At 40.8% G+C, this 22,238-nt stretch overlaps 1 protein-coding gene across 2 annotated transcripts in view; it reads right to left on the bottom strand.

Moving 5' to 3' along the window:
- The window catches only part of ABCG2 (ATP-binding cassette, sub-family G (WHITE), member 2 (Junior blood group)), a 149,004-nt gene that overhangs the window by 24,691 nt on the left and 102,075 nt on the right, over positions 1 to 22,238 (bottom strand). For both annotated transcript variants that reach the window (XM_011990728.1, XM_011990727.1), the window contains 6 exons: positions 16,972 to 17,031; positions 16,199 to 16,313; positions 15,468 to 15,620; positions 6,822 to 6,979; positions 3,261 to 3,412; positions 397 to 498 (listed from right to left, as the gene is read on the bottom strand). In XM_011990728.1, the coding sequence (XP_011846118.1) occupies positions 397 to 498; positions 3,261 to 3,412; positions 6,822 to 6,979; positions 15,468 to 15,620; positions 16,199 to 16,313; positions 16,972 to 17,031 (740 nt within the window). The remainder of the gene's footprint in view (positions 1 to 396; positions 499 to 3,260; positions 3,413 to 6,821; positions 6,980 to 15,467; positions 15,621 to 16,198; positions 16,314 to 16,971; positions 17,032 to 22,238) is intronic.

Below are 22,238 nucleotides of genomic sequence, written 5' to 3'. Positions count from 1 at the left end.
GAGGGTGCAGTAAGCCGAGATAGCACCATTGCACTCCAGCCTCAGTGACAAGGGCTAGATTCCGTCTCAAAAAAGAAAAAAAATCTGGTTGTTGCTTCCTATTATATGCAAATGCATACATTGCCAAGTTTCTTATTTTAAAAACACTTTATAAACAGTGAGCATTTTAAAAAATGTTAACTCCTCTTGGAACTGACAACACCATATAAATTCTCATTTATAAATTAAATCAAAAACACCAACAGCACTCACAGACAACAAAATGTTTGTGTTGACTGATATCAGAAGACTGCATTAACAGAAATTCACAAAGTCACATTTTAATTAGCCACCACGTTGTTAAACTTCAGCCAATTCAATTAGGCAAAAATCTGGGACTGTAACAGATTCACATACCTTTAAAGTCTTCTTCTCTGTTTAATGCCACGGCAGTGGAATCTCCATTAATGATGTCCAAGAAGAAGTCCGCAGGGTTATTATAGGCCTCACAGTGATAACCTATGAAAGAAGGCAGCCCAAAAACACAAACTTGATGGTCTTAGAAAATAAAGAGAAGTCACTTTCAGAGGGCAAGGGAGGTGAGGCTAGAGAAGACAGAATCTAACGACTTCTCCCTAACTTTCTTTCTCTCTTCTTCCCACACTAATTTTACCCTTTCTTTTTATATATTCAATCACACTATATATATATTTGGGTTTTTTTTTTTTTTTTTTTTGAGACAGGGTCTCCCTCTGTCACCCAGGCTGGAATGTGGTGGGGGATCTTGGTTCACTGAAACCTCTGCCTCCCGACTTCAAGTGATTCTCCTGCCTCAGCCTCCCAAGTAGCTGGGATTAGCAGCGTGCACGACCACGTCCAACTAATTTTTGTATTTTCAGTAGAGACAGGATTTCGCCATGTTCGACCAGTTCGAGGCTGGTCTCTAACTCCTGGCCTCAAGTGATCCACCCGCAAGTGCTGGTATTACAGGCATGAGCCACTGTGCCCAGCTTATCACACGATATTTCAGCAATTCTTTGTCTCCGGGCCGAAAAACAAAAGGAAAGGAAAAGAAAAGAAAAAAAAGAAAAAGGAAAAGGAAAAGAAAAAGAAAAAGAAAAAGAAAAAGGAAACACTCCAAGCCAACCTTGGATTTGCAGGGCATTTTGCATTAGTGCTTGGTCCTTACCTATCGTAATTCATGAGACCTGAAATAGCTATTGGTATGCTCTGGTGCTTAACAGTACTTCCTCAAAAATCTAAACATAGACCCAAGAAAAAAATACCAAAAGCCCAAGTGTGTTCTGCTCTCTTAGTTCACCTAGGGAATGCCAGAGTGATGGAACCCACATCAGCAATGACTGCCTCCCCACATACTAAATTCAGAGGTCCAGGGCCGGGTGCAGTGGCTCACATCTGCAATCCCAGCACTTTGGGAGGCCGAGACCGGCAAATCACTTGAGCCCAGGAGTTTGAGACTAACCTAGCCAACATGGCAAAACCCCATTTATACTAAAAACACAAAAATTAGCCAGGTGTGTTGGCTTATGACTATAATCTCAGCTACTAGGGAGGCTGAGGCACAAGAATTGCTTGAACCTGGGAGGCGGAGGTTGCCGTGAGCTCAGAAAGCACCACTGCACTCCAGCCTGGGCAACAGAGTGAGACCTTGTCTCAAAAGTAAATTAATTAATTAATTAATTCCGAAATCCAAATCAACTGCTGTGCTGCTATAATTCCAAATAGAGAACAAAACTCCTGAGCAGTATTCTTGATAGAACATGGCCAGCACAGCACACCTGAACCGTTCAGCTTCAGATGATGAGATCATCTGAACTCAGTGTGGCCTGAAGTCTGACTCTTAGTTAATCTCCTTTTTTAAAAACTAAGAAACATGGTCAATGAATATCTAAAATTGTATTTAGGATCATAGGGAATCATTTATAATCATATCCAAATATCTCTAAAATGAGGCAAGCCGCACAAGCCATTAAAAAAAAACTCGCACATTTCTATCTAAAATTTTAAAAATCACACGTTTCAATTTAAAATAAAAAGAACCATGCAGTCCAAGACTGCTAGAAATTTTGGTCCATCTAAGTCAGGTTTAGGACTAACCACTCTATTGACCAATACCCACTCAAGGGCTAAAGCTGCAATCTACAGTTACCAGAAAATTAAGTGGTGTCTGCCGGGCACAGTGGCTCACACCTGTAATCCCAGCACTTTGGGAGGCCATGGCAGATTGCTTTAGCTCAGGAGTTTGAGACCATCCTGGGCAACATGGCAAGACCCCGACTCTACAAAAAATACAAAAATTAGCTAGCTATGGTGGCATGTGCCTATAGTCCCAGCTGCTTGGGGGGCTGAGGTGGGAGGATGGCTTGAGCCCAGGGGGTTGAGGCTCAAGCAGTGAGTCAAGATTGTGCCACTGCACTCCAGCCTGGGTGACAGAGTGAGATCCCATCTCAAAGGAAAAAAACAAACAAACCTTAAAAAACAAAACTTGCTGGGTGCGGTGGCTCACACCTATAATCCTAGCACATTGGGCGGCCCAGGCGGCAGATCACAAGGTCAGGAGATCAAGACCATCCTGGCTAACATGGTGAAACCCCGTCTCTACTAAAAAAATACAAAACAATGAGCCCGGCGTGGTGGCAGGCGCCTGTAGTCCTAGCTACTCAGGAGGCTGAGGCAGGAGAATGGTGTGAACTCAGGAGGCGGAGCTTGCAGTGAGCCAAGATCACGTCACTGCACTCCAGCCTGGATGACAGAGCAAGATTCCATCTCAAAAAAAATAATAAAAATAAAAATAAATACAATTAAGTAGCATCTCCATGAGTCCTCATCAGGGCAGACCAACATCATGTGCACGGGGAAAAAATTATAAGGCCTCATCTGTTATATGGTCAAGAAGACAACCATATTAGGCCTTTCCAAAAATGTTCAAGTGACAGAGTAACTAGCTAAAGGGCCAACATATTAATTACTGAGCTTTTAAGAAATGGTCACTATAACTAGGAAGCAGAACATAGGCCCAGCAGAAATACTCATACACACATGAATGCACATTCAAATAAGACAAGAAAGATACCTAAATAACAAGCTGTGGTGCACAATGAAGAAAAATACTAGCACCAAATGGATCAAACATATTTTGAAGTGATAGATTCTCATGGTATGTCTACCCAAAGACCAAAAAGCACTCCTGCACACCCTCTTTGCTCTCCTTCAGGATTCTATTAATGAAGAGTTTTACAGCATAAAAAAGTCAACCATACCAGCTGATTCAAAGTATCCCAAGGCCTCCTGAGCAGGTCCATGGAACATAAGTCTTCCTGAGGCCAATAAGGTGAGGCTATCAAACAACTTGAAGATGGAGTATCGAGGCTGATGAATGGAGAAGATGATTGTTCGTCCCTGCTTAGACATCCTAGGTTAAAAGTGAGACAATAATGAGTCATTAAATATCTGAAACTTGTACTTCTCGGTAACATACTCTATTCTTGCCTTTAGATTGTTTGCTTCTAGTTCAACTTGACTTTGTCTTACTAACTTTTCATCTCATATTATTTACCTATAGTTAGGAAACCTAAATTCAAAGCTTTTATTAAAGCAGAATAGGAATTTTCAAAGTATGTTGCATTGACAATCTAGAATCAACTAGAATGGTTATTAAAAATGCAGATTCTAGGACAGTCTTCCCAGACATTGAATTAGAATCTCTGGGAGTAGGTCTAGGGAATCCGCATTTTAAGAAGCAACCCAGGTAATCTGCAAGTATTTTCAAGTTTGAGAACTAACCATGGACTACATATTAAAACAGTCATATATCTCATTCTGACTTATCATTTAGGTCTTCTGGCTCTTTAAAACTTGGTTTTCACTCTTCTGCCCTAATAATGCAATTAACATAACTGAGTACTTACTATGTCTTTGCTAAATACTTTAGAGATAACTTCATTTCAATTTTCACAGTATTGTTATGAGGCAGTTCTAATATTATTATTATTACCCTCATTTTATAAATATGTCTTAAAGGATCAAGCAACTGGCCAAGGGATCACTGTTAGTAAGAGACAAGGCTGGGATTTAATCTCTGGTCTAAGTCCATGGCCAAAATAGTGCTAACTTACCTTTTCACAGGAGTTATGACTTACAGGTTGATAAGGTTTGGCTGTGTGCCCACTCAAATCTCACCTTCAATTATAACAACCCCCACGTGTCAAGGGCAGGGCCAGGTGGAGATAACTGAATCATGGGGGCGGTTCCCCTATACTCTTCTCATGGTACTGAAAACGTTTCACGAGATCTGATGGTTTTATAAATGGGAGATCTCCTGCACAAGCTCTCTTGCCTGCCGCCATGTACAACATGCCTTTGCTTCTTCTTTGCCTTCTGCCATAATTGTCAGGTCTCCCCAGCCATGTGCAACTGTGAGTCCATGAAACTTCTTTCCTTTATAAATTATCCAGTGTCAGGTATGTCTTTATTAGCAGACATACCTAGCAGACATGAGAACAGACTAATACAGTAAATTGGTACTGGTAGAGTAGGATGCTGCTGTAAGATACCCAAAAATCTGGAAGCCACTTTGGAACTGGGTAACAGGCAGAGGTTCGAACAGTTTGGAGGGCTAAGAAGACAGGAAGATGTGGGAAAATTTGGAAACTCCTAGAGACTTGTTGAATGGCTTTGACTAAAATGCTGATAGTGATATGGACAATCAAGTCCAGGTTGAGGTGGTCTCAGATGGAGATGAGGAACTTGTTGGGAACTGGAATAAAGGTGACTCTTGCTATGTTTTAGCAAAGAGATTGGTGGCATTTTGCCCCTGTCCTAGAGATTTGTGGAGCTGTAAACTTGAGAGAGATGACTTAGAGCATCTAGCAGAAGAAATTTCTAAGCAACAAAGCATTCAAGAGGTGACTCGGGTGTGTTAAAAGCATTCGGTTTTATTCACTCACAAATATATGGTTTGAAATTAGAACTTTTGTTTAAAAGAGAAGCAGAGCACAAAAGCTCAGAAAATTTGCAGCCTGATGATGTGATAAAAAAGAAAAAATCCATTTTCTGAGGAGAAATTCAAACCTGCTACAGAAATTTGCCTAAGTAATAAGGAGCCAAATGTTAATCACCAAGATAATGGGGAAAATGTCTCCAGGGCATGTCAGAGGTCTTTACAGCAGGCCCTCCCATCACAGGCCCAGAGGCAAAGGAGGAAAAAATGGTTTCCTGGGCCAGGCCCAGGGCCTCGCTGCTTTGTGCAGTCTTGAGACTTGGTGCCGTATGTTCCAGCCATGGTTAAAGGGGACCAACAGAGAGTTCAGGCTGTTGTTTCAGAGGGTGCAAGACCCAAGCTTTGGTGGCTTCCATGTAGTGTTAGGCCTGCCCTTCGCCTAGATTTCAGAGGATGTATGGAAATACCTGGATGTCCAGGGAGAAGTCAACTTCAGGGATGGAGCCCTCATGGAGAACCTCTGCTAGGGCAGTGCAGATGGGAAATGTGGGGTGGGAGCCCCTACACAGGGCCCCCAGTGGGGCACTGCCTAGTGGAGTAGTGAGAAGAGGGCCATCATAGCTTAAGACCCCAGAATGGTAGATCCACCAACAGCTTGCACTGTGCATCTGGAAAAGCCACAGACACTCAATACCAGCCTGTGAAAGCAGCCACGCGAGGGGCTGTACCCTGAAAATCCACAAGGCCAGAGCCTCCCAAGGCCCTGGGAGCCCACCTCTTGCATCAGTGTGACTTGGATGTGAGATGTGGAATCAAAGAAGATAATTTCAGAGCTTTAAGATTTGACTGCCCCTTTGTATTTCGGACTTGCATGGGACCTGTAGCCCCTTCATTTTGGCCAATTTCTCCCATTTGGAAGAGATGTATTTACCCAATGCCTGTACTCCTATTGTATCTAGGAAGTTACTAACTTGCTTTTGATTTTACAGGCTCATAGGTGGACAGAACTTGCCCTGTCTCAGATGAAACTTTAGATCGTGAACTTTTGAGTTAAAGCTGAAATGAATTAAGACTTTGGGAGACTCTTGAGAAGGCATGATTGGTTTCAAAATGTGAGGACATGAGATTTGGGAGGGAGGGACCAGGGGTGGAATGATATGTGTCCCCACCCAAATCTCACCTTGAATTGTAATAATATTTGTAATAATTATAATAACAATACACAGGTACAAGAAGGGCCAAAATCACTGTTCAAAACTGTTACTATTCAAAATATTTTATGTGAAGAGTCACTTCAATTTTAACATTTTCTAAGAACCTACTGTATGCTAGCATGTATACAAAGACATTCTGCCTCAAAGAGGATCAGGCTAGTAGGTCAACAATTTCAGTACAATATGAAACAGAAGAAGCTAAGGATTCCTTGTAAGCAAAATGGGAGACTCACAACCCAGTCTGAAGATGATATAAACAGACTAAAAAAGGCCCAACAGGAGAAAGTTAAGAAGAAAAAGCACTGAAGGTGCAAGAATAAGATGAAAAAGATGTGAAATAAAAAGGTCTACTCAGAAAACTACAAAATGTTCAGTGTTATAGAGCAGAGAGATAGACAAAATGTGTATGTGTGTGTCTGTTGGTGTTAAGAAGCTAAAGAGAGCACAAAACAGGCCCACCCCTGCCCCTGCCCTCATCACAACCATCCTTCCCTACACTCTTACCTGCTTTGTTTTTCTTGATAATGCTTTTCACTTGTCAACTGACTTTCCCTCCAACAGAAGAGGAAGAAATTGTTTTGATCATTTCTGAACCCCCTGCACCAAGAATATCTGGGACATAGTAGTGATAAGATATTAACTAAAGATAATGTTCCCATAGCATTTACCTTTTCAGGAGCAAAAGGACAGCATTTGCTGTGCTTGAGTCTAAGCCCGTTGTAGGCTCGTCCAAGAACAAGATGGAAGGATCAGTGATAAGCTCCATTCCTATACTAGTCCTTTTTCTTTCTCCTCCAGACACACCACGGATAAATTGAGTTCCAACCTAAATCACAAATATTATAATTGTCAATGATAACAACCAGTCACTCACTACCGTTTGGTGAGCTCCTAACATGTGCCAGTCCTGTAAGAGACACTTTATCTCATTAAGTTCATTTATTCTGAACAGCAAGTAAGTGGATACCTGGTAGATAAAGTAGGTATCTCTTTTATCAGATGAGTAAACTTAGGTTCAGGTCACAGCTGGTCAGTAACTAAGCCTGACACAAAGCACCTCCTTGGGTGAGGCATAGAAGCGCAAGGGGTCAGGGAAGCACCTCCTCTAGTCAAGGAAAGCCGTGAGGGACTGTGCCATGAGGGATGGTGTATTCCAGCCCAGACACTGCGCTTTTCCCATGATATTCACAACCCACAGACCAGGAGATTCCCATGGATGCCTACGCCACCAGGGTCCTGGGTTTCAACCACAAAACTGGGCGGCCATTTGGGCAGACACCAATAGCTGCAGGAGTTTTTTTTTTCATACCTCAGTGGCGCCTGGAATGCCAGCGAGACAAAATTGTTGACTGCCCTGGAAAGGGGGCTGAAGCCAGGGAGCCAAGTGGTCTAGTCTAGCTCAGTGGATCCCAGCCCCACAGAGACCAGCAAGCTAAGATCCACTGGCTTGAAATTCTAACTGCCAGCACAGCAGTCTAAAGTCAACCTGGGATGCTTGAGCTTGGTAGGGGGAGGGGCATCCACCATTACTGAGGCTTGAGTAGGCCCTCACAGTGTAAACAAAGCCCCCAGGAAATTTGAACTGGGTGGAGCCGACCACAGCTCAGCAAAGCCACCGTAGCCAGACTGCCTCTCTAGATCCCTCCTCTCTAGCCAGGGCACCTCAGAAAGAAAGGCAGCAGCCCCAGTCAGGAGCACATAGATAAAACTCCCACCTCCCTGGGACAGAGCAGGAGGCTGCCGGCACAGCTTCAGCAGATTTAAACATTCCTGCCGGCTCTAAAGAGAGCAGTGAATCTCCCAGCACAGTGCTAGACCTCTGCTAAGGAACAGACTGCCTCCTCAAGTGGATCCTTGACCCCTGTGCCTCCTGATTGGGAGACACCTCCCAGCAGGGGTCGACAGACAGTTCATACAGGAGAGCTCCGGCTGGCAACTGGTGGGTGCCCCTCTGGGAACAATGCTTCCAGAGGAAAAAACAGGCAGCAATCTTTGCTGTTCTACAACCTCTGCTGGTGATAACCCGGCAAACAGGGTCTGGAGTGGATCCGCAGCAAACTCCAGCAGACCTGCAGCAGGGGGGCCTGTTAGAAGGAAAACTAACAAACAGAAAGGAATAGCATCAACATCAACAAAAAGGATGTCCACACTAAAATCCCATCCAAAAGTCACCAGCATCAAAGACCAAAGTTAGATAAATCCATGAAGATGAGGAAAAACCTATGCAAAAAGTTGGAAAATTTCAAAAACCAGAATGCCTCTTCTCCTCCAAAGGATCACAACTCCTCGCCAGCAAGGGAACAAAACTGGATGGAGAATGAGTTTGATGAATAGACAGAAGTAGGCATCAGAAGGTGGGTAATAACAAACTCCTCTGAGCTAAAGGAAGCATGTTCATGTTCTAACCCAATGCAAGGAAGCTAAGAACATTGAAAACAGGATAGAGGAATTGCTAACTAGAATAACCAGTTTAGAGAAGAACATAAATGACCTGATGAAGCTGAAAAACACAGCACGAGAACTTCATGAAGCAAACACAAGTATCAATAGCCAAATCGATCAAGTGGAAGAAAGGATATCAGAGATTGAAGATCAACTTAATGAAACAAAGCATGAAGACAAGATTAGAGAAAAAAGAACGAAAACGAACAAACAAAGCCTCCAAGAAATATGGGACTATATGAAAAGACAAAACCTACGTTTGATTGGTTACCTGAAAGTGACAGGGAGAATGGAACCAAGTTGGAAAACACTCTTCAGGATATTATCCAGAAGAACTTCCCCAACCTAGCAAGATGGGCCAACATTCTAATTCAGGAAATACAGAGACCACCACAAAGATACTCCTCAAGAAGAGCAACCCCAAGACACATAACGGTCAGACTCACGAAAGTTGAAATGAAGGAAAATATATGAAGGGCAGCCAGAAAGAAAGGTTGGGTTACCTACAAAGGAAAGCCCGTCAGACTAACAGCAGATCTCTCTGCAGAAACCCTGTAAGTCAGAAAAGAGTGGGGACCAATATTCAAAATTCTTAAAGAAAAGAATTTTTCACCCAGAATTTCATATCCTGCCAAACTAAGCTTCATAAGCGAAGGAGAAATAAACTCCTTTACAGACAAGCAAGGGCTGAGGGATTTTGTCACCACCAGGCCTGCCTCAAAAGAGCTCCTCAAGGAAGCACTAAATATGGAAAGGAAAAACTGGTACCAGTGACTGCAAAAACATACCAAGTTGTAAAAACCATCAACACTATGAAGAAACTGCATCAACTAATGAGCAAAATAACCAGCTAATATCATATTCACAGGATCATAATGACGAGAATCATAATGACGAGATCAAATTCACACATAACAATATTAACCTTAAAGGTAAATGAGCTAAATACCCCAGTTAAAAGACACAGACTAGCAAATTGGATAAAGAGTCAAGACCCATCAGTGTGCTGTATTCAGGAGACCTGTCTCATATGAAACACACACATAGGCTCAAAATAAAGAGATGGAAGAAGATCTACCAAGCAAATGCAAAGCAAAAAAAAGCAGGGGTTGTAATCCCAGTCTCTGATAAAAGACTTTAAAGCAAAAAAGATCAAAAAAGACAAAGAAGGGCATTACCTAATGGTAAAGAGATCAGTGCAACAAGAAGAGCTAACTATCCTAAATCCATATGCACCCAATACAGGAGCATGCAGATTCATAAAGCAAGTCCTTAGAGACCTACAAAGAGACTTAGACTCCCACACAATAATAGTGGGAAACTTTAACACCCCACTGTCAATATTAGACAGATCATCAAGACAGAAAATTAACAAGGATATTCAGGACTTGAACTCAGCTCTGGACCAAGTGAACCTAATAGACACCTACAAACAAAGAAACACAAAAAAAACCTCACTCAAAACCACACAACTACATGGAAACTGAACAACCTGCTCCTGAATGACTACCGGGTAAATAACAAAATGAAGGCAGAAATAAATAAATTCTTTGAAACCAATGAGAACAAAGACACAATATACTAGAATCTCTGGGACATAACTAAAGCAGTGTTTAGAGGGAAATTTATAGCACTAAATGCCCACAGGAGAAAGTGGGAAAGATCTAAAATCGACACCCTAACATCACAATTAAAAGAACTAGAGAAACAAGAGCAAACAAGTTCAAAAGCTAGCAGAAGACAAGAAATAACCAAGATCAGAGAAGAACTGAAGGAGATAGAGATAGGAAAAAAACCTTCAAAAAAATCAATGAATCCAGGGGCTGGTTTTTTGAAAAGTTTAACAGAATAGATACAGCACAAGCTAGAATAATAAAGAAGAGAGAAGAATCAAATAGATACATTAAATAATGAAAAAGGGGATATAATCACTGATCCCACAGAAATACAAACTACCATCAGAGAATACTATAAACACTTCTACGCAAATAAACTAGAAAATCTAGAAGAAATGGATTTTCCTGGACACATATACCCTCCCAAGACTAATCAAGGAAGAAGTTGAATCCATGAATAGACCAATAGCAAGTTCTGAAATTGAGGCAGTAATTAATAGCCTACCAACCAAAAAAAATCCAGGACCAGATGGATTCACAGCCGATTTCTACCACAGGTACAAAGAGGAGTTGGTACTATTCCTTCTGAACTATTCCAAACAATAGAAAAAGACGGACTCCTCCCTAACTCATTTTATGAGGCCAGCATCATTCTAACACCAAAACCTGGTAGAGACACACAAAAAAAGAAAATTTCAGGCCGATATCCCTGATGAACATCAATGCAAATATCCTCAACAAACTACTGGCAAACCAAATCCAGTAGCACATCAAAAACCTTACCTACCATGATCAAGTTGGTTTCATCCCTGGGATGCAAGGCTGGTTGAACATATGCAAATTAATAAACATAATCCATCACACAAATAGAACAAACGATGAAAACCACATGATTGTCTCAATAGATGCAATAAGGCCTTTGATAAAATTCAACACCCCTTCATGCTAAAATCTCTCAATAAACTAGGTATTGATGGAATGTATCTCAAAATAATAAGAGCTATTTATGACAAACCCACAGCCAACATCACACTGAATGGGCAAAAGCTAGAAGCATTCCCTTTGAAAACCTGCACAAGACAAGGACGCCCTCTCTCTCCACTCCTATTCAACATAATATTGGAAGTTCTGGCCAGGGCAATCAGGCAAGAGAAAGAAAGAAAGTGTATTCAAATAGAAAGAGTGGAAGTCAAATTGTCTCTGTTTGCAGATGATATGACTGTATACTTAGATAAGCCCTTTGTCTCAGCCCAAAATCTCCTTAAGCTGATGAGCAACTTCAGCAAAGTCTCAGGATACAAAATCAATGTGAAAAAATCACAAGCATTCCTATACACTAATAATAGCCAAATCATGAGCTTCCATTTACAATTGCTACAAAGAGAATAAAATACCTAGGAATACAACTTACAAAAGATGTGAAGAACCTCTTCAAGGAGAACTACAAATCACTGCCAAAGGAAGTAAGAGAGGACACAAACAAATGGAAAAACATTTCATGCTCACGGATAGGAAGAATCAATATCATGAGAATGGCCACACTGTCCAAAGTAATACATAGATTCAACGTTATCCCCATCAAGCTACCATTGACTTTCCTCACAGAATTAGAAAAAACTACTTTAAATTTCATATGGAACCAAAAAAAAGCCCGTATAGCCAAGACAATCCTACGCAAAAAGAACAAAGCTGGAGGCATCACACTACCTGACTTTAAACTATACTACAAGACTACAGTAACCAAAACAGCATGGTACTGGTACCAAAACAGATATATAGACCAATGGAATAGAACAGAGGCCTCAGAAATAATGCCACACATCTACAACCATCTGATCTTTGACATCCCTGACAAAAACAAGCAATGGGGAAAGGATTCCATATTTAATAAATGGTGCTGGGAAAACTGGCTAGCCATATGCAGAAAACTGAAACTGGACCCTTCTTTACACCTTATACAAAAATTAACTTAAGATGGATTAAAGACTTAAATGTAAGACCTAAAACTGTAAAAACCCTAGAAGAAAACCTAGGCAATACCATTCAGGACACAGGCATGGGCAAAGACTTCATGACTAAAACACTGAAGGCAACTGCAACAAAAGCCAAAATTGACAGATGGGATCTAATTAAACTAAAGCGCTTCTGCACGGTGCAAAAAAAGAAAAAGAAACCTATCTTCAGAGTGAACAGGCAACCTACAGAACGGGAGAAAATTTTTGCAATCTATCCATCTGACAAAGGGCTAATATCCAGAAACTACAAAGACCTTAAACAAATTTACAAGAAAAACATAAACCCATCAAAAACTGGGCAAAGGATATGAATAGACACCTCTCAAAAGAAGACATTTATGTAGCCAACAAACATATGAAACAAAGTTCATCATCACTGGTCATTAGAGAACTGCAAATCAAAACCACAACGAGATACCATCACACGCCAGTTAGAAAAGTGATCATTAAAAAGTCAGGAAACAACAGATGCTGGAGAGGATGAGGAGAAATAAGAATGCTTTTACACTGTTAGTAGGAGTGTAAGTTAGTTGAACCATTGTGCAAGACAGTGTGGCGATTCCTCAAGGATCCAGAACCAGAAACACCATTTGACCCAGCAATCCCATTACTGGGTATATACCCAAAGGATTATAAATCATTCAACTATAAAGACACAGGCACACATATATTTATTGTAGCACTGTTCACAATAGCAAAGACTTGGAACCAACCCAAATGCCCACAATGATAGACTGGATAAAGAAAATGTGGCATATATCCACCATGGAATACTATGCAGCCATAAAAAAGAATGAGTTCATGTCCTTTGCAGGGACATGGATGAAGCTGGAAACCATCATTCTCAGCAAACCAACACAGGAACAGAAAACCAACCACCACATGTCCTCACTCATAAGTGGGAGTTGAACAATGAGAACACATGGACACAGGGAGGGGAACATCACACACTGGGGCCTGTCGGGGTGTTGGGGGCTAGGGAAAGGATAGCATTAGGAGAAACACCTAATGTAGATGATGGATTGATGGGTGCAGCAAACCACCATGGCACATGTATACCTATGTAACAAACCTGCAGGTTCTACATATGTATCCCAGAACTTTAATAAAAGATAAAAATTTTTTTAAAAAAGCACCTGCTGTTAACAGTTTGTTCCTTACCGAGTCAAACATTTAGTTTGAAGTTCAGAACGCTAAAAGATAGGTGACATGGTGAAATCACAGTCTAAAAAGGGAGATAAAGTCAGGAGAAGAAAATGTGAAAGCAACTATAATGTATTAGCCTTCTAACACTCCCTCCCCTCCCAGTGTCCAGGTGGACTTACAGTAAAAGCATGGGCTCCGTAGCTAGGAAAGTTCACTTTCTCTCATACCGTATTAACACCTTTTTAATTACCATGAGGCTTCCCAAACTGACCCCATATACCTAAGGTTAATAACTGGGAAATCTATGTAAATGATATTAATAGTTTTATTATTATATTAATTATACTATAACCATATAATTACTATAGTAATCAGACAATTCACTCTACATTTGTTATGTTTAAAATTTCATAAAAAGTAAATATTTTAAATGTATTGCTTCAGTCATTTAGATAAATAAACTAGGAAGTCAATAGCTGTGCCTTCACAGTCTGTTTTCCCTAGAAATCCTAACAAGCAACATAGGGCAATGGCTGCCTGAAGGTAAAGAACAGAGTGGAATAAACCGCCTTACTGGAAAGATAAAATCAAATAAATAAACAAAACCGAAGCAAAGAAAACCCATAAAGTGGAAATAAGTGGTGATGGTGGCATTTCAGAGTTACTCTTCCAAACAAAATACAGTAAAACACCCTGAACAGAAAATATTGTCAGAAAGCATAATATGAAGTATAGACCATTAGCACATCTCATTCTTCATTGCTTCTAAGTAAGGGATACCACAGGGGATTATGTTATAGGCATTACAATGCAAAAAGCTCATTTTCACCCAAAGCTTCAAATGTCTTCTCAGCAAATCTTCCATACCTATTAATCAATTGTAAAGTTCATTCATTCGTTTCATTTTTTTTCTTCACGATCCTCTCCAACCCACAAGAGGAGGTGTTACTTTGTCTCTCTTGCCCACAATTGTATCTCTAGAACCTAAAAGACAGCTTAGCATACAAAAGTCTGTAAACATCTGGCAGAAGAAAAAGAGGCAGAGAAGGAGGGAGGGAATGAGAGACAAAACCATCAAAAGAAAGGCTATAAAAAAACCACACTACACAAATGAGAAATAAATCCTAATTTGACCAAATATAATTTTGGAAGCCAAATTACAGCAAACTGAAATATACAGAGCAGGGGTCCCCAACTCCTGGGGAACCAGTATGCACAGCAGGTGAGCGAGCAAGGCTTCATCCGTATTTACAGCCGCTCCTTAATGCTTGCATTACTGCCTGAGCTCCACCGGTCAGGTCAGTGGAAGCATTAGATTCTCATAGGAGCACAAACCCTATTGTGAACTGCACGTGCAAGGGATCTAAACTGTGTGCTCCTTATGAGAATCTAATGCCTGATGACTGTTTCCCATCACCCCCAAATAGGACCATCTAGTTGCAAGAAAGCCAGCTCAGGGCTCCCCCTGATTCTGTATTATGATGAGTTGTATAATTATTTCATTATATATTACAATGAAATAATAATAGAAATAAAGTGTACAATAAATGTAATACACTTGAATTATCCCAAAACCATCCCCTCTACCCTGGTCCATGGAAAAACTGTCTTCTACAAAACCGGTCCCTGGTGCCAAAAACGTTGGGGACTGCTGATACAGAGCAAGAATCCTTGGACTGTCATCACTTATCAATCCCAGAAATATACCTCAATAGCAATGGAACGAATTCCCTTGGAGGAAGAGTGACTGAAAGGAGGAAGAGAAAAAGAGGAAGAAGAAAAGTTAGTGCAGATATGGAATGAGACATGACCTAAGCCATAAGGTGGGGGAGGAGCATAAGGAAAGGGCAGGTGAGGAACACTTTCACATACAACACCACATCACTTCAGGTGCACAATTCAAACACTGTGAAGATTTTTTTCCAGGTTAATTTCCACATTCATATTATGTAACAAGCTGCTTTTCTCATTGTTACGGAAAGCAATCACTTTTGACCACACACATTACAGGAAACCGCTGAATCAGAGTCGTTTTATCCACACAGGGGAGGTCCTATTTATGCTGATCACGGTGCTTTCAGTTTTTCCACATTACCTTGGAGTCTGCCACTTTATCCAGACCCAACTCTTGAATGACCCTGTTAATCCGTTGGTTTTTTTCATGATTCGTCATAGTTGTTGGAAGCCGAAGAGCTGCTGAGAACTGTAAGTTTTCTCTCACCGTCAGAGTGCCCATCACGACATCATCCTTAAGGCAAATAGCATTTTAATGAGACATAATGAGTCTTTTCTAAGACCACGACTGTTTAGTATATGTAACATAATCCAAAAAAATAACATAACTAAGGTAAAGTTCTAGCTAATGATGAACCTGCAGTTCTGCAAATGACAGTTAACCCCATAGATGTCTGCAAAGCCTGCTATAATCATTTTCACCCCCTATCTGTACACCCAAATAGAATGCAAGTAATTATGTTAACTACCAGCAGACACTTCCAGATTGCTTCATACAAGGATTTGCTAAAATATCTTTCTAAGCTAGGGGAAAAGAAAGATGAAGGAAAGGCAAAAAAAGGATAACAGTAGTATCTTTTAGAAATGATAGAAAAACGAGAATTGGTATCACTGTCCTTACAAGGGCCATATTCCAGATTCTCTCTGCCTTTTCACATAAGTGTCTATGCGAAATTAAGAAAAGCTGCTGTAAAGGAAGTCAGTTCTAGGAACATGTCACATAATCAATTGGAAGCACACTGAACTATCAGCCAAAGCACTTACCCATATAGAAACAGAGGAAACAGAAAATGCAAACCCACTAATACTTACTTGTACCACGTAACCTGAATTACATTTGAAATTGGTAGGTCGCAGTGCTCCATTTATCAGAACATCTCCGGACAATCCACTTGGATCTTTCCTTGCAGCTAAGACATCTAATAACCTATAAGAGGACGTATACGTTGTGGGTCTAATAACCTATAAAAGCATATATATGTTGTGGGTTTTTTTCCCCTCCAACACAGGCTATATATTCCATGGCTACTTTGAATCCAAATTCTGCTTTAGTTGGAAAACTAACTGGTCAAGAAATTCTATGGTTTAACTAAAATTATGCTTTTAAAAATTCTCATCTTTCTCTTTTCATTGTACATTACAATAAAGCCCCAAAACATAAAGCAAGACACTATTGGCTGATCAAGTACAGATCTCCCAAATGGCCCTCCCAGCTGTCTGACCTTGGAGGTACCAACACAGGCAATGTGTTCTTTTATCTAAGACTCATGCCTTTACTTACATCTTCTGCTCCCTTTCCCTACTTTTAACATTCTCCCATTCTTTTTCCTCCCTATTAGCTGATAACATGGTCAACTGCTACATGTCAATCACCTTATCAAGTCCTATTAGTAAAGCTAACCTAATAAGACTACCTGGTCCTTGGGACAAAACCACACAACTACAGTTATCCACAGCACCTAGAACCAGACCCGACATGCATTGCAAATGCTCAATAAACACCTGGTCACACACACAAAAAAGTGGATTTTAAAAGCACATTAAAACTGCACAGAAAAAGCTTACTTATACTCTCTTATACTCACGAAGATTTGCCTCCACCTGTGGGTCCCAGGATGGCATTGAGGCCAGGTTTCATGATCCCACTGCAAACACAAAAACAGACTGATTTACTATTCCACTTTAGATCAGGTTCTATTGATTTAGGGTCTGCACTGAATATACTCAATGAAGGTTGATGAAATTACAAACAGAAAACAAGCACAAACCAACTCTTAAAGAAAACAAACCAACAAACAAAAAACAGGCCATGCATGGTGGCTCACGCCTGTAATCCCAGCACTTTAGGAAACCAAAGCAGAAGGATTGCCTGAGGCCAGGAGTTTAAGACCAGTCTAGGCAACATAGGGAGACACTGTCTCTACTTCAAAAAAAAAAAAAAGATTGTTGATTTGATGTGTAATATACAATGGATGTTAATCACTGGTCAAGTCCTACAAGAAAAATGGCATAGATTCCTCTAAATTCCTTTCACTTATTCTCTAACCCATTTATATTTTCTGGAAGATGATATTCAACATTCAACGCTCCTTGAAATAACTAACAGATTCTTATGAAACATCCCTGTTACACTTACTGCTCTTAACACAGTGTGAAATACATGGCATGTTCTGAGTACCATTTGATTACCAGTACTGTATCTTCAAGTGATCTCATTTGCTACCTAGTAAAATTCTACACAATTAATAAGTCGCTAATTTGTGGAAAACTGGTAGAAGTATTCTCACTGCTAAAATCTAATCAGTCCAAGAAACATCTAAGTAGAAATCGAGGCTAGGAGATAAAGCACTTCAGGATAAAAAAAAACATGACCGAAAGAAAAAAAAAGCCTTAATCCACTTAGAAAAGTAAAAGATATATCCTCAAGATATATCATTTTTTTCCTTGTTAAGAGTCAGATAAATACACTGGAAAACTCCAAGTTTAGAAGAAGAAGACATCACTTTGGTAGGGGTATCCTTTAAGAATATGAAGACGTGGTACAGACATAAGAACGTTTCAAACAAAGTGGATGTCTGGGGGAGTGAATATTCAGATAGAGTAGGAAGGTGGAAAAAATTATGGCAGTGTTGACTGTGCTGAGACCCAAGAAGATGGCAAATAGTTTGATTTTATCCTAAAGATACCAAGTAGAATGATAAGTAGATAAGGAACTGGAGAAAGGAGAATTCGGCCAGGCGTGGTGGCTCACGCCTGTAATCCCAGCACTTTGGGAGGCCAAGGCAGGTGGATCACTTGCAATCAGGAGTTCTAGACCAGCCTGGCCAACATGGCAAAACCCCATCTCTACTAAAAATACAAAAATTAGCCAGGCATGGCGGCGGGCACCTGTAATCCCAGCTACTCGGGAGGCTGAGGCAGGAGAATCACTTGAACCCAGGAGGTGGAGGTTGCAGTGAGAGCCTGGGCAACAGAGCAAGACTCTGTCTCAAAAAAAAAAAAAAAAAATGTTAAGAAGAGATAGCCAGAGGATGGGGAGATTGTTTATATTATGGAATAGAAAAATCAGGAAGTACATTCTTAATGTACTTGCTGATTTTCTTATTCCATAATATAAACAATCTCCCACCCTCTCTAGTGAGTTAGAGCTAGATTTTTCACTTTTTGAGATTTTACAAACATGGAAATATAGACAGAATCTTGAGGGTTTAGATCAGAATTGGAGATATTAATGAGAAGCCATAGGTTTTAATCCATATACAAAGACAGCCACAGAAAGATAAAGATGGAAACTCCCAGGGTGCTGTGGGAATGGTCACCACTGCTCCCCCAGCTCCTCTCCCACCTGCTTTGGCCAGATCTGTATGCGCCTGCACATGGGAGATAATTTTTTTAAAAGTTATGCATGTATGTGTATGCACATGTGTGTAGACATATATGCATTATATATATACTCTCTAGGTCTCACTCCACTGAGAAAACCTAGAAGCAATGACATCCCAAAAGCAATGAGCATTTTAAACACCCAGATTTTGGTTTTGTAAATATCTCCTCCATAAAAATCAACAGCTGATACTAGGTCTGAGGCAGGATAAGTACACAGTGAGTCTGGAATTGCTTGCCATGCCAAGTAAATATTCAAAGAAAGAGGCAAGGTGGGAGGAACATTTGAGCTCACGAGTTTGAGATGTGCCTGGGCAACATAGTGAAACCCTATCTCTACAAAAAACTTAAAAGTTAGCTGGAAGTGATGGTATGTGCTGGTGGTCCCAGCTACTCAGGAGGCTGAGGTGACAGGATCACTTGAGCCCAAGGGATTGAGGTTGCAGTAAGCTATGATCATGCCACTGCACTCCAGCCTGGGCAACAAAGTAAGTCCTTGTCTCTAATAAAATTTGTTTAATTACAAAAAGAGGCCAGGCGTGGTGGCTCACGCCCGTAATCCCTACATTTTGGGAGGCCAAGGAGGGTGGATCACCTGAGGTCAGGAGTTTGAGACCAGTCTGGGCAATATGATGAAACCCTGTCTCTACTAAAATACAAAAAATTAGCTGGGCATGGTGGTGGGCACCTGTAAACCCAGCTACTTAGGTGGCTGAGGCAGGAGAATCGCTTGAACCCGGGAGCTGGAGGTTGCAGTGAGCCAAGATCATGCCATTGCACTCCAGCCTGGGCAATAAGAGCAAAATTCCATCTCAAAAAAAAATAATAATAATAATAAAATAAAAAAAGAATGAGGCGATATATCCAAAGAATAAGAGACGGAGGGAGGGAAGAACCCACCTTGAAAGATCTCCCACTGACCAAATCAGGAACAATAAGAGTATGAAGGTAAAACATAATAATGCATTAATTGAATAAAATACAAATCCATGACTCTATACTGGTGATAGATGAAGGTTTCTCCTTTTAGTAAAACAAACTAAGAGATAATGAAAACAGAAAATCACTGTTTAGCAACTATGATAGTGGTGGCTGATTCAGGCAGGAGTCATCCAGTGGGGACTGAAGTTGAAGTTTAATGTAGAATGGAGTTCTGGAATAATGTCAGCTTATCTCCCCTCATAACACTAGTCAATTACCAAGGGGAAGGGTGACATTATAGCCAAGTTTGACAGACATCAACATGACCAGGTGATCAATTTTAACATCACCAGGGGTGGGATGAGATAAGAAAATACCATGTTGAACGAGACTGAAGAGACAGGATATGATGGGCAGTCAAATATGGGAGGGGCATGGTTGACCCAAGGCCCTGAGGACCTACCACGACGTTTCTTACAAGGCTACATTTCCCCTTGGCTGCTCCTGGACAATGTCTGAGTGGTCATACAGGAGAGGGTCCTTATTTCAGGAACACACACACTGGAAGAGTTAGGGAGAAGGAAGCACCATGTGGACAGCCTGCACTCACACAGTTCAGAAAAAACACTAATGACCATGGGAACATGAAGAGACAAAGTGATGAGAACAAATGCAGTGAAATGTTGGCGAGAACCTGAATGAAAAGGGTTATGTTCCTGCAAGGTTTAAATTTAACATCAGGCCAGGTGCAGTGGCTCATGCTTATAATCCCAGTGCTTTGGGAGGCCAAGGTGGGAGGATCACTTGAGCCCAGGAGTTCAAGACCAGCCTGGGCAATGTAGAAAGACCCCATCTCCACAACAAAAAAATTTTTTTAATTAGCCAGGCATTGTGGTATCTAGCTACTCCAGAGGCTGAGGCGGGAGAATCACTTGAGCCCAGGAGTCTGAGCTCATAGTGAGCTATAATTGCACCACCACACTCCAGCCTAGGTGACACAGCAAGACCCCATCTCTAAAAAATAAATAAATAAATTTGAAATCATTTCAAAATACGTTATTAATTAAAAATTGTCCAAGAGTATAATGAATTTATCTTAAAACAACAGGATATCCACATATTTATGGGAATGAATAATTTTTTTCCATAAGATCTTCAGCGTTGGTGAGGGAAAGCTCAAATGCTGGGTATGGAAACAAACAAGCATAAGAGAAAGATTTTTCCTAAGACAGAAGAATCACAACTTTTAAAATTCTCATGGTCAGATTGTTTTATCTTCTTCCTTCCACAGAAGAAATCAGGTTATAGTGACTTAGTTCTAGAAGTGAAATTACAAAATGTCCAGAGGAAAAATCAAAATCACAACTCTCATCAGCCTTTTTAGAATGTAATTGACTATCTGAATGGTGATGCTGCTATCAAACACAAATCAAAAGTAAGATAAGTGACAGCAGCCCTTCATCTACCCCCAGAAACTGTATTTAGAGTTGGAGCCAGCAGATAGAAGAAAGACTGGATATACTACAGCCAAAAAAGGCATGACCTTTCTCATGGATACTTAAACAGGAAATGCCAGCAGCAAAAACACCAACCTTTGATGACCTTTCAACTAAAACGTGAAAGAACTGCAAGATCTGACTGCATTTTTATGAGCCTGGGAAGGAACACAGTTCTATTCACGCAGTGAAGATGAACTCATCTGTTGCTGAAATACATGCCATTTGACCATAAAAAAATGCGTGGCTGGGCATGGTGGCTCAGCTCACATCTGTAATCCCAGAACTTTGGGAGGCCGAGGTGGGGGGATCACGAAGTCAAGAGTTCGAGACCAGCCTGGCCAACATGGTGAAACCCCATCTCTACTAAAAATACAAAAATTAGCTGGGCGTGGTGGCACACACCTGTAATCCCAGCTACTCAGAAGGCTGAGGCAGGAGAATCACTTGAACCTGGGAGGTGGAGGTTGCAGTGAGCTGGGATTGTGCTGCTGCACTCCAGCCTCGGTGACAGAGTGAGACTCCATCTCAAAAAAAAAAAAAAAAAAAAGGTGTGACGCCTCGAGCAGATGAGACTTCTATTGCATCAAGTTATTAAGACAATCATCACCCACCGCGGCCTTGATCTCCCAGATTCAAGCCATACTCCTGCCTCAGCCTCCCAAGTAGCTGGGATTACAAACACACGCCACCATGCCCAGCTAATTTTTTGTATTTTCAGTAGAGACAGGGTTTCACCATGTTGGCCAGGATGTTCTCGATCTCTTGACTTCATGATCCACCTGCCTCGGCTTCCCAAAGTGCTGGGATTACAGGCATAAGCCACCGTACCCAGCCACATGTGGTACTTTTTTTTTTTTTTAAACTCTGGCAGTTACTTTGAGAGTTAAACATATACCTAAATGTGACCCAATTATTTCACTCCTAGTTTAGCCAAAACAAATGAAAGCATATGTCTGTATATCTGTGCAAAGACTTTTACAAAAATGTTCATAGCCACTTTCTTGGAAATATGCAAAACCTGTGAGGTTCACTATAGGTAAATTAAAAAG

The sequence above is a fragment of the Mandrillus leucophaeus genome, unplaced genomic scaffold (assembly GCF_000951045.1).
Source record: "Mandrillus leucophaeus isolate KB7577 unplaced genomic scaffold, Mleu.le_1.0 Scaffold381, whole genome shotgun sequence".
Lineage (NCBI taxonomy): Eukaryota > Metazoa > Chordata > Mammalia > Primates > Cercopithecidae > Mandrillus > Mandrillus leucophaeus.
This window is presented reverse-complemented; position numbering and strand designations above follow the sequence as displayed.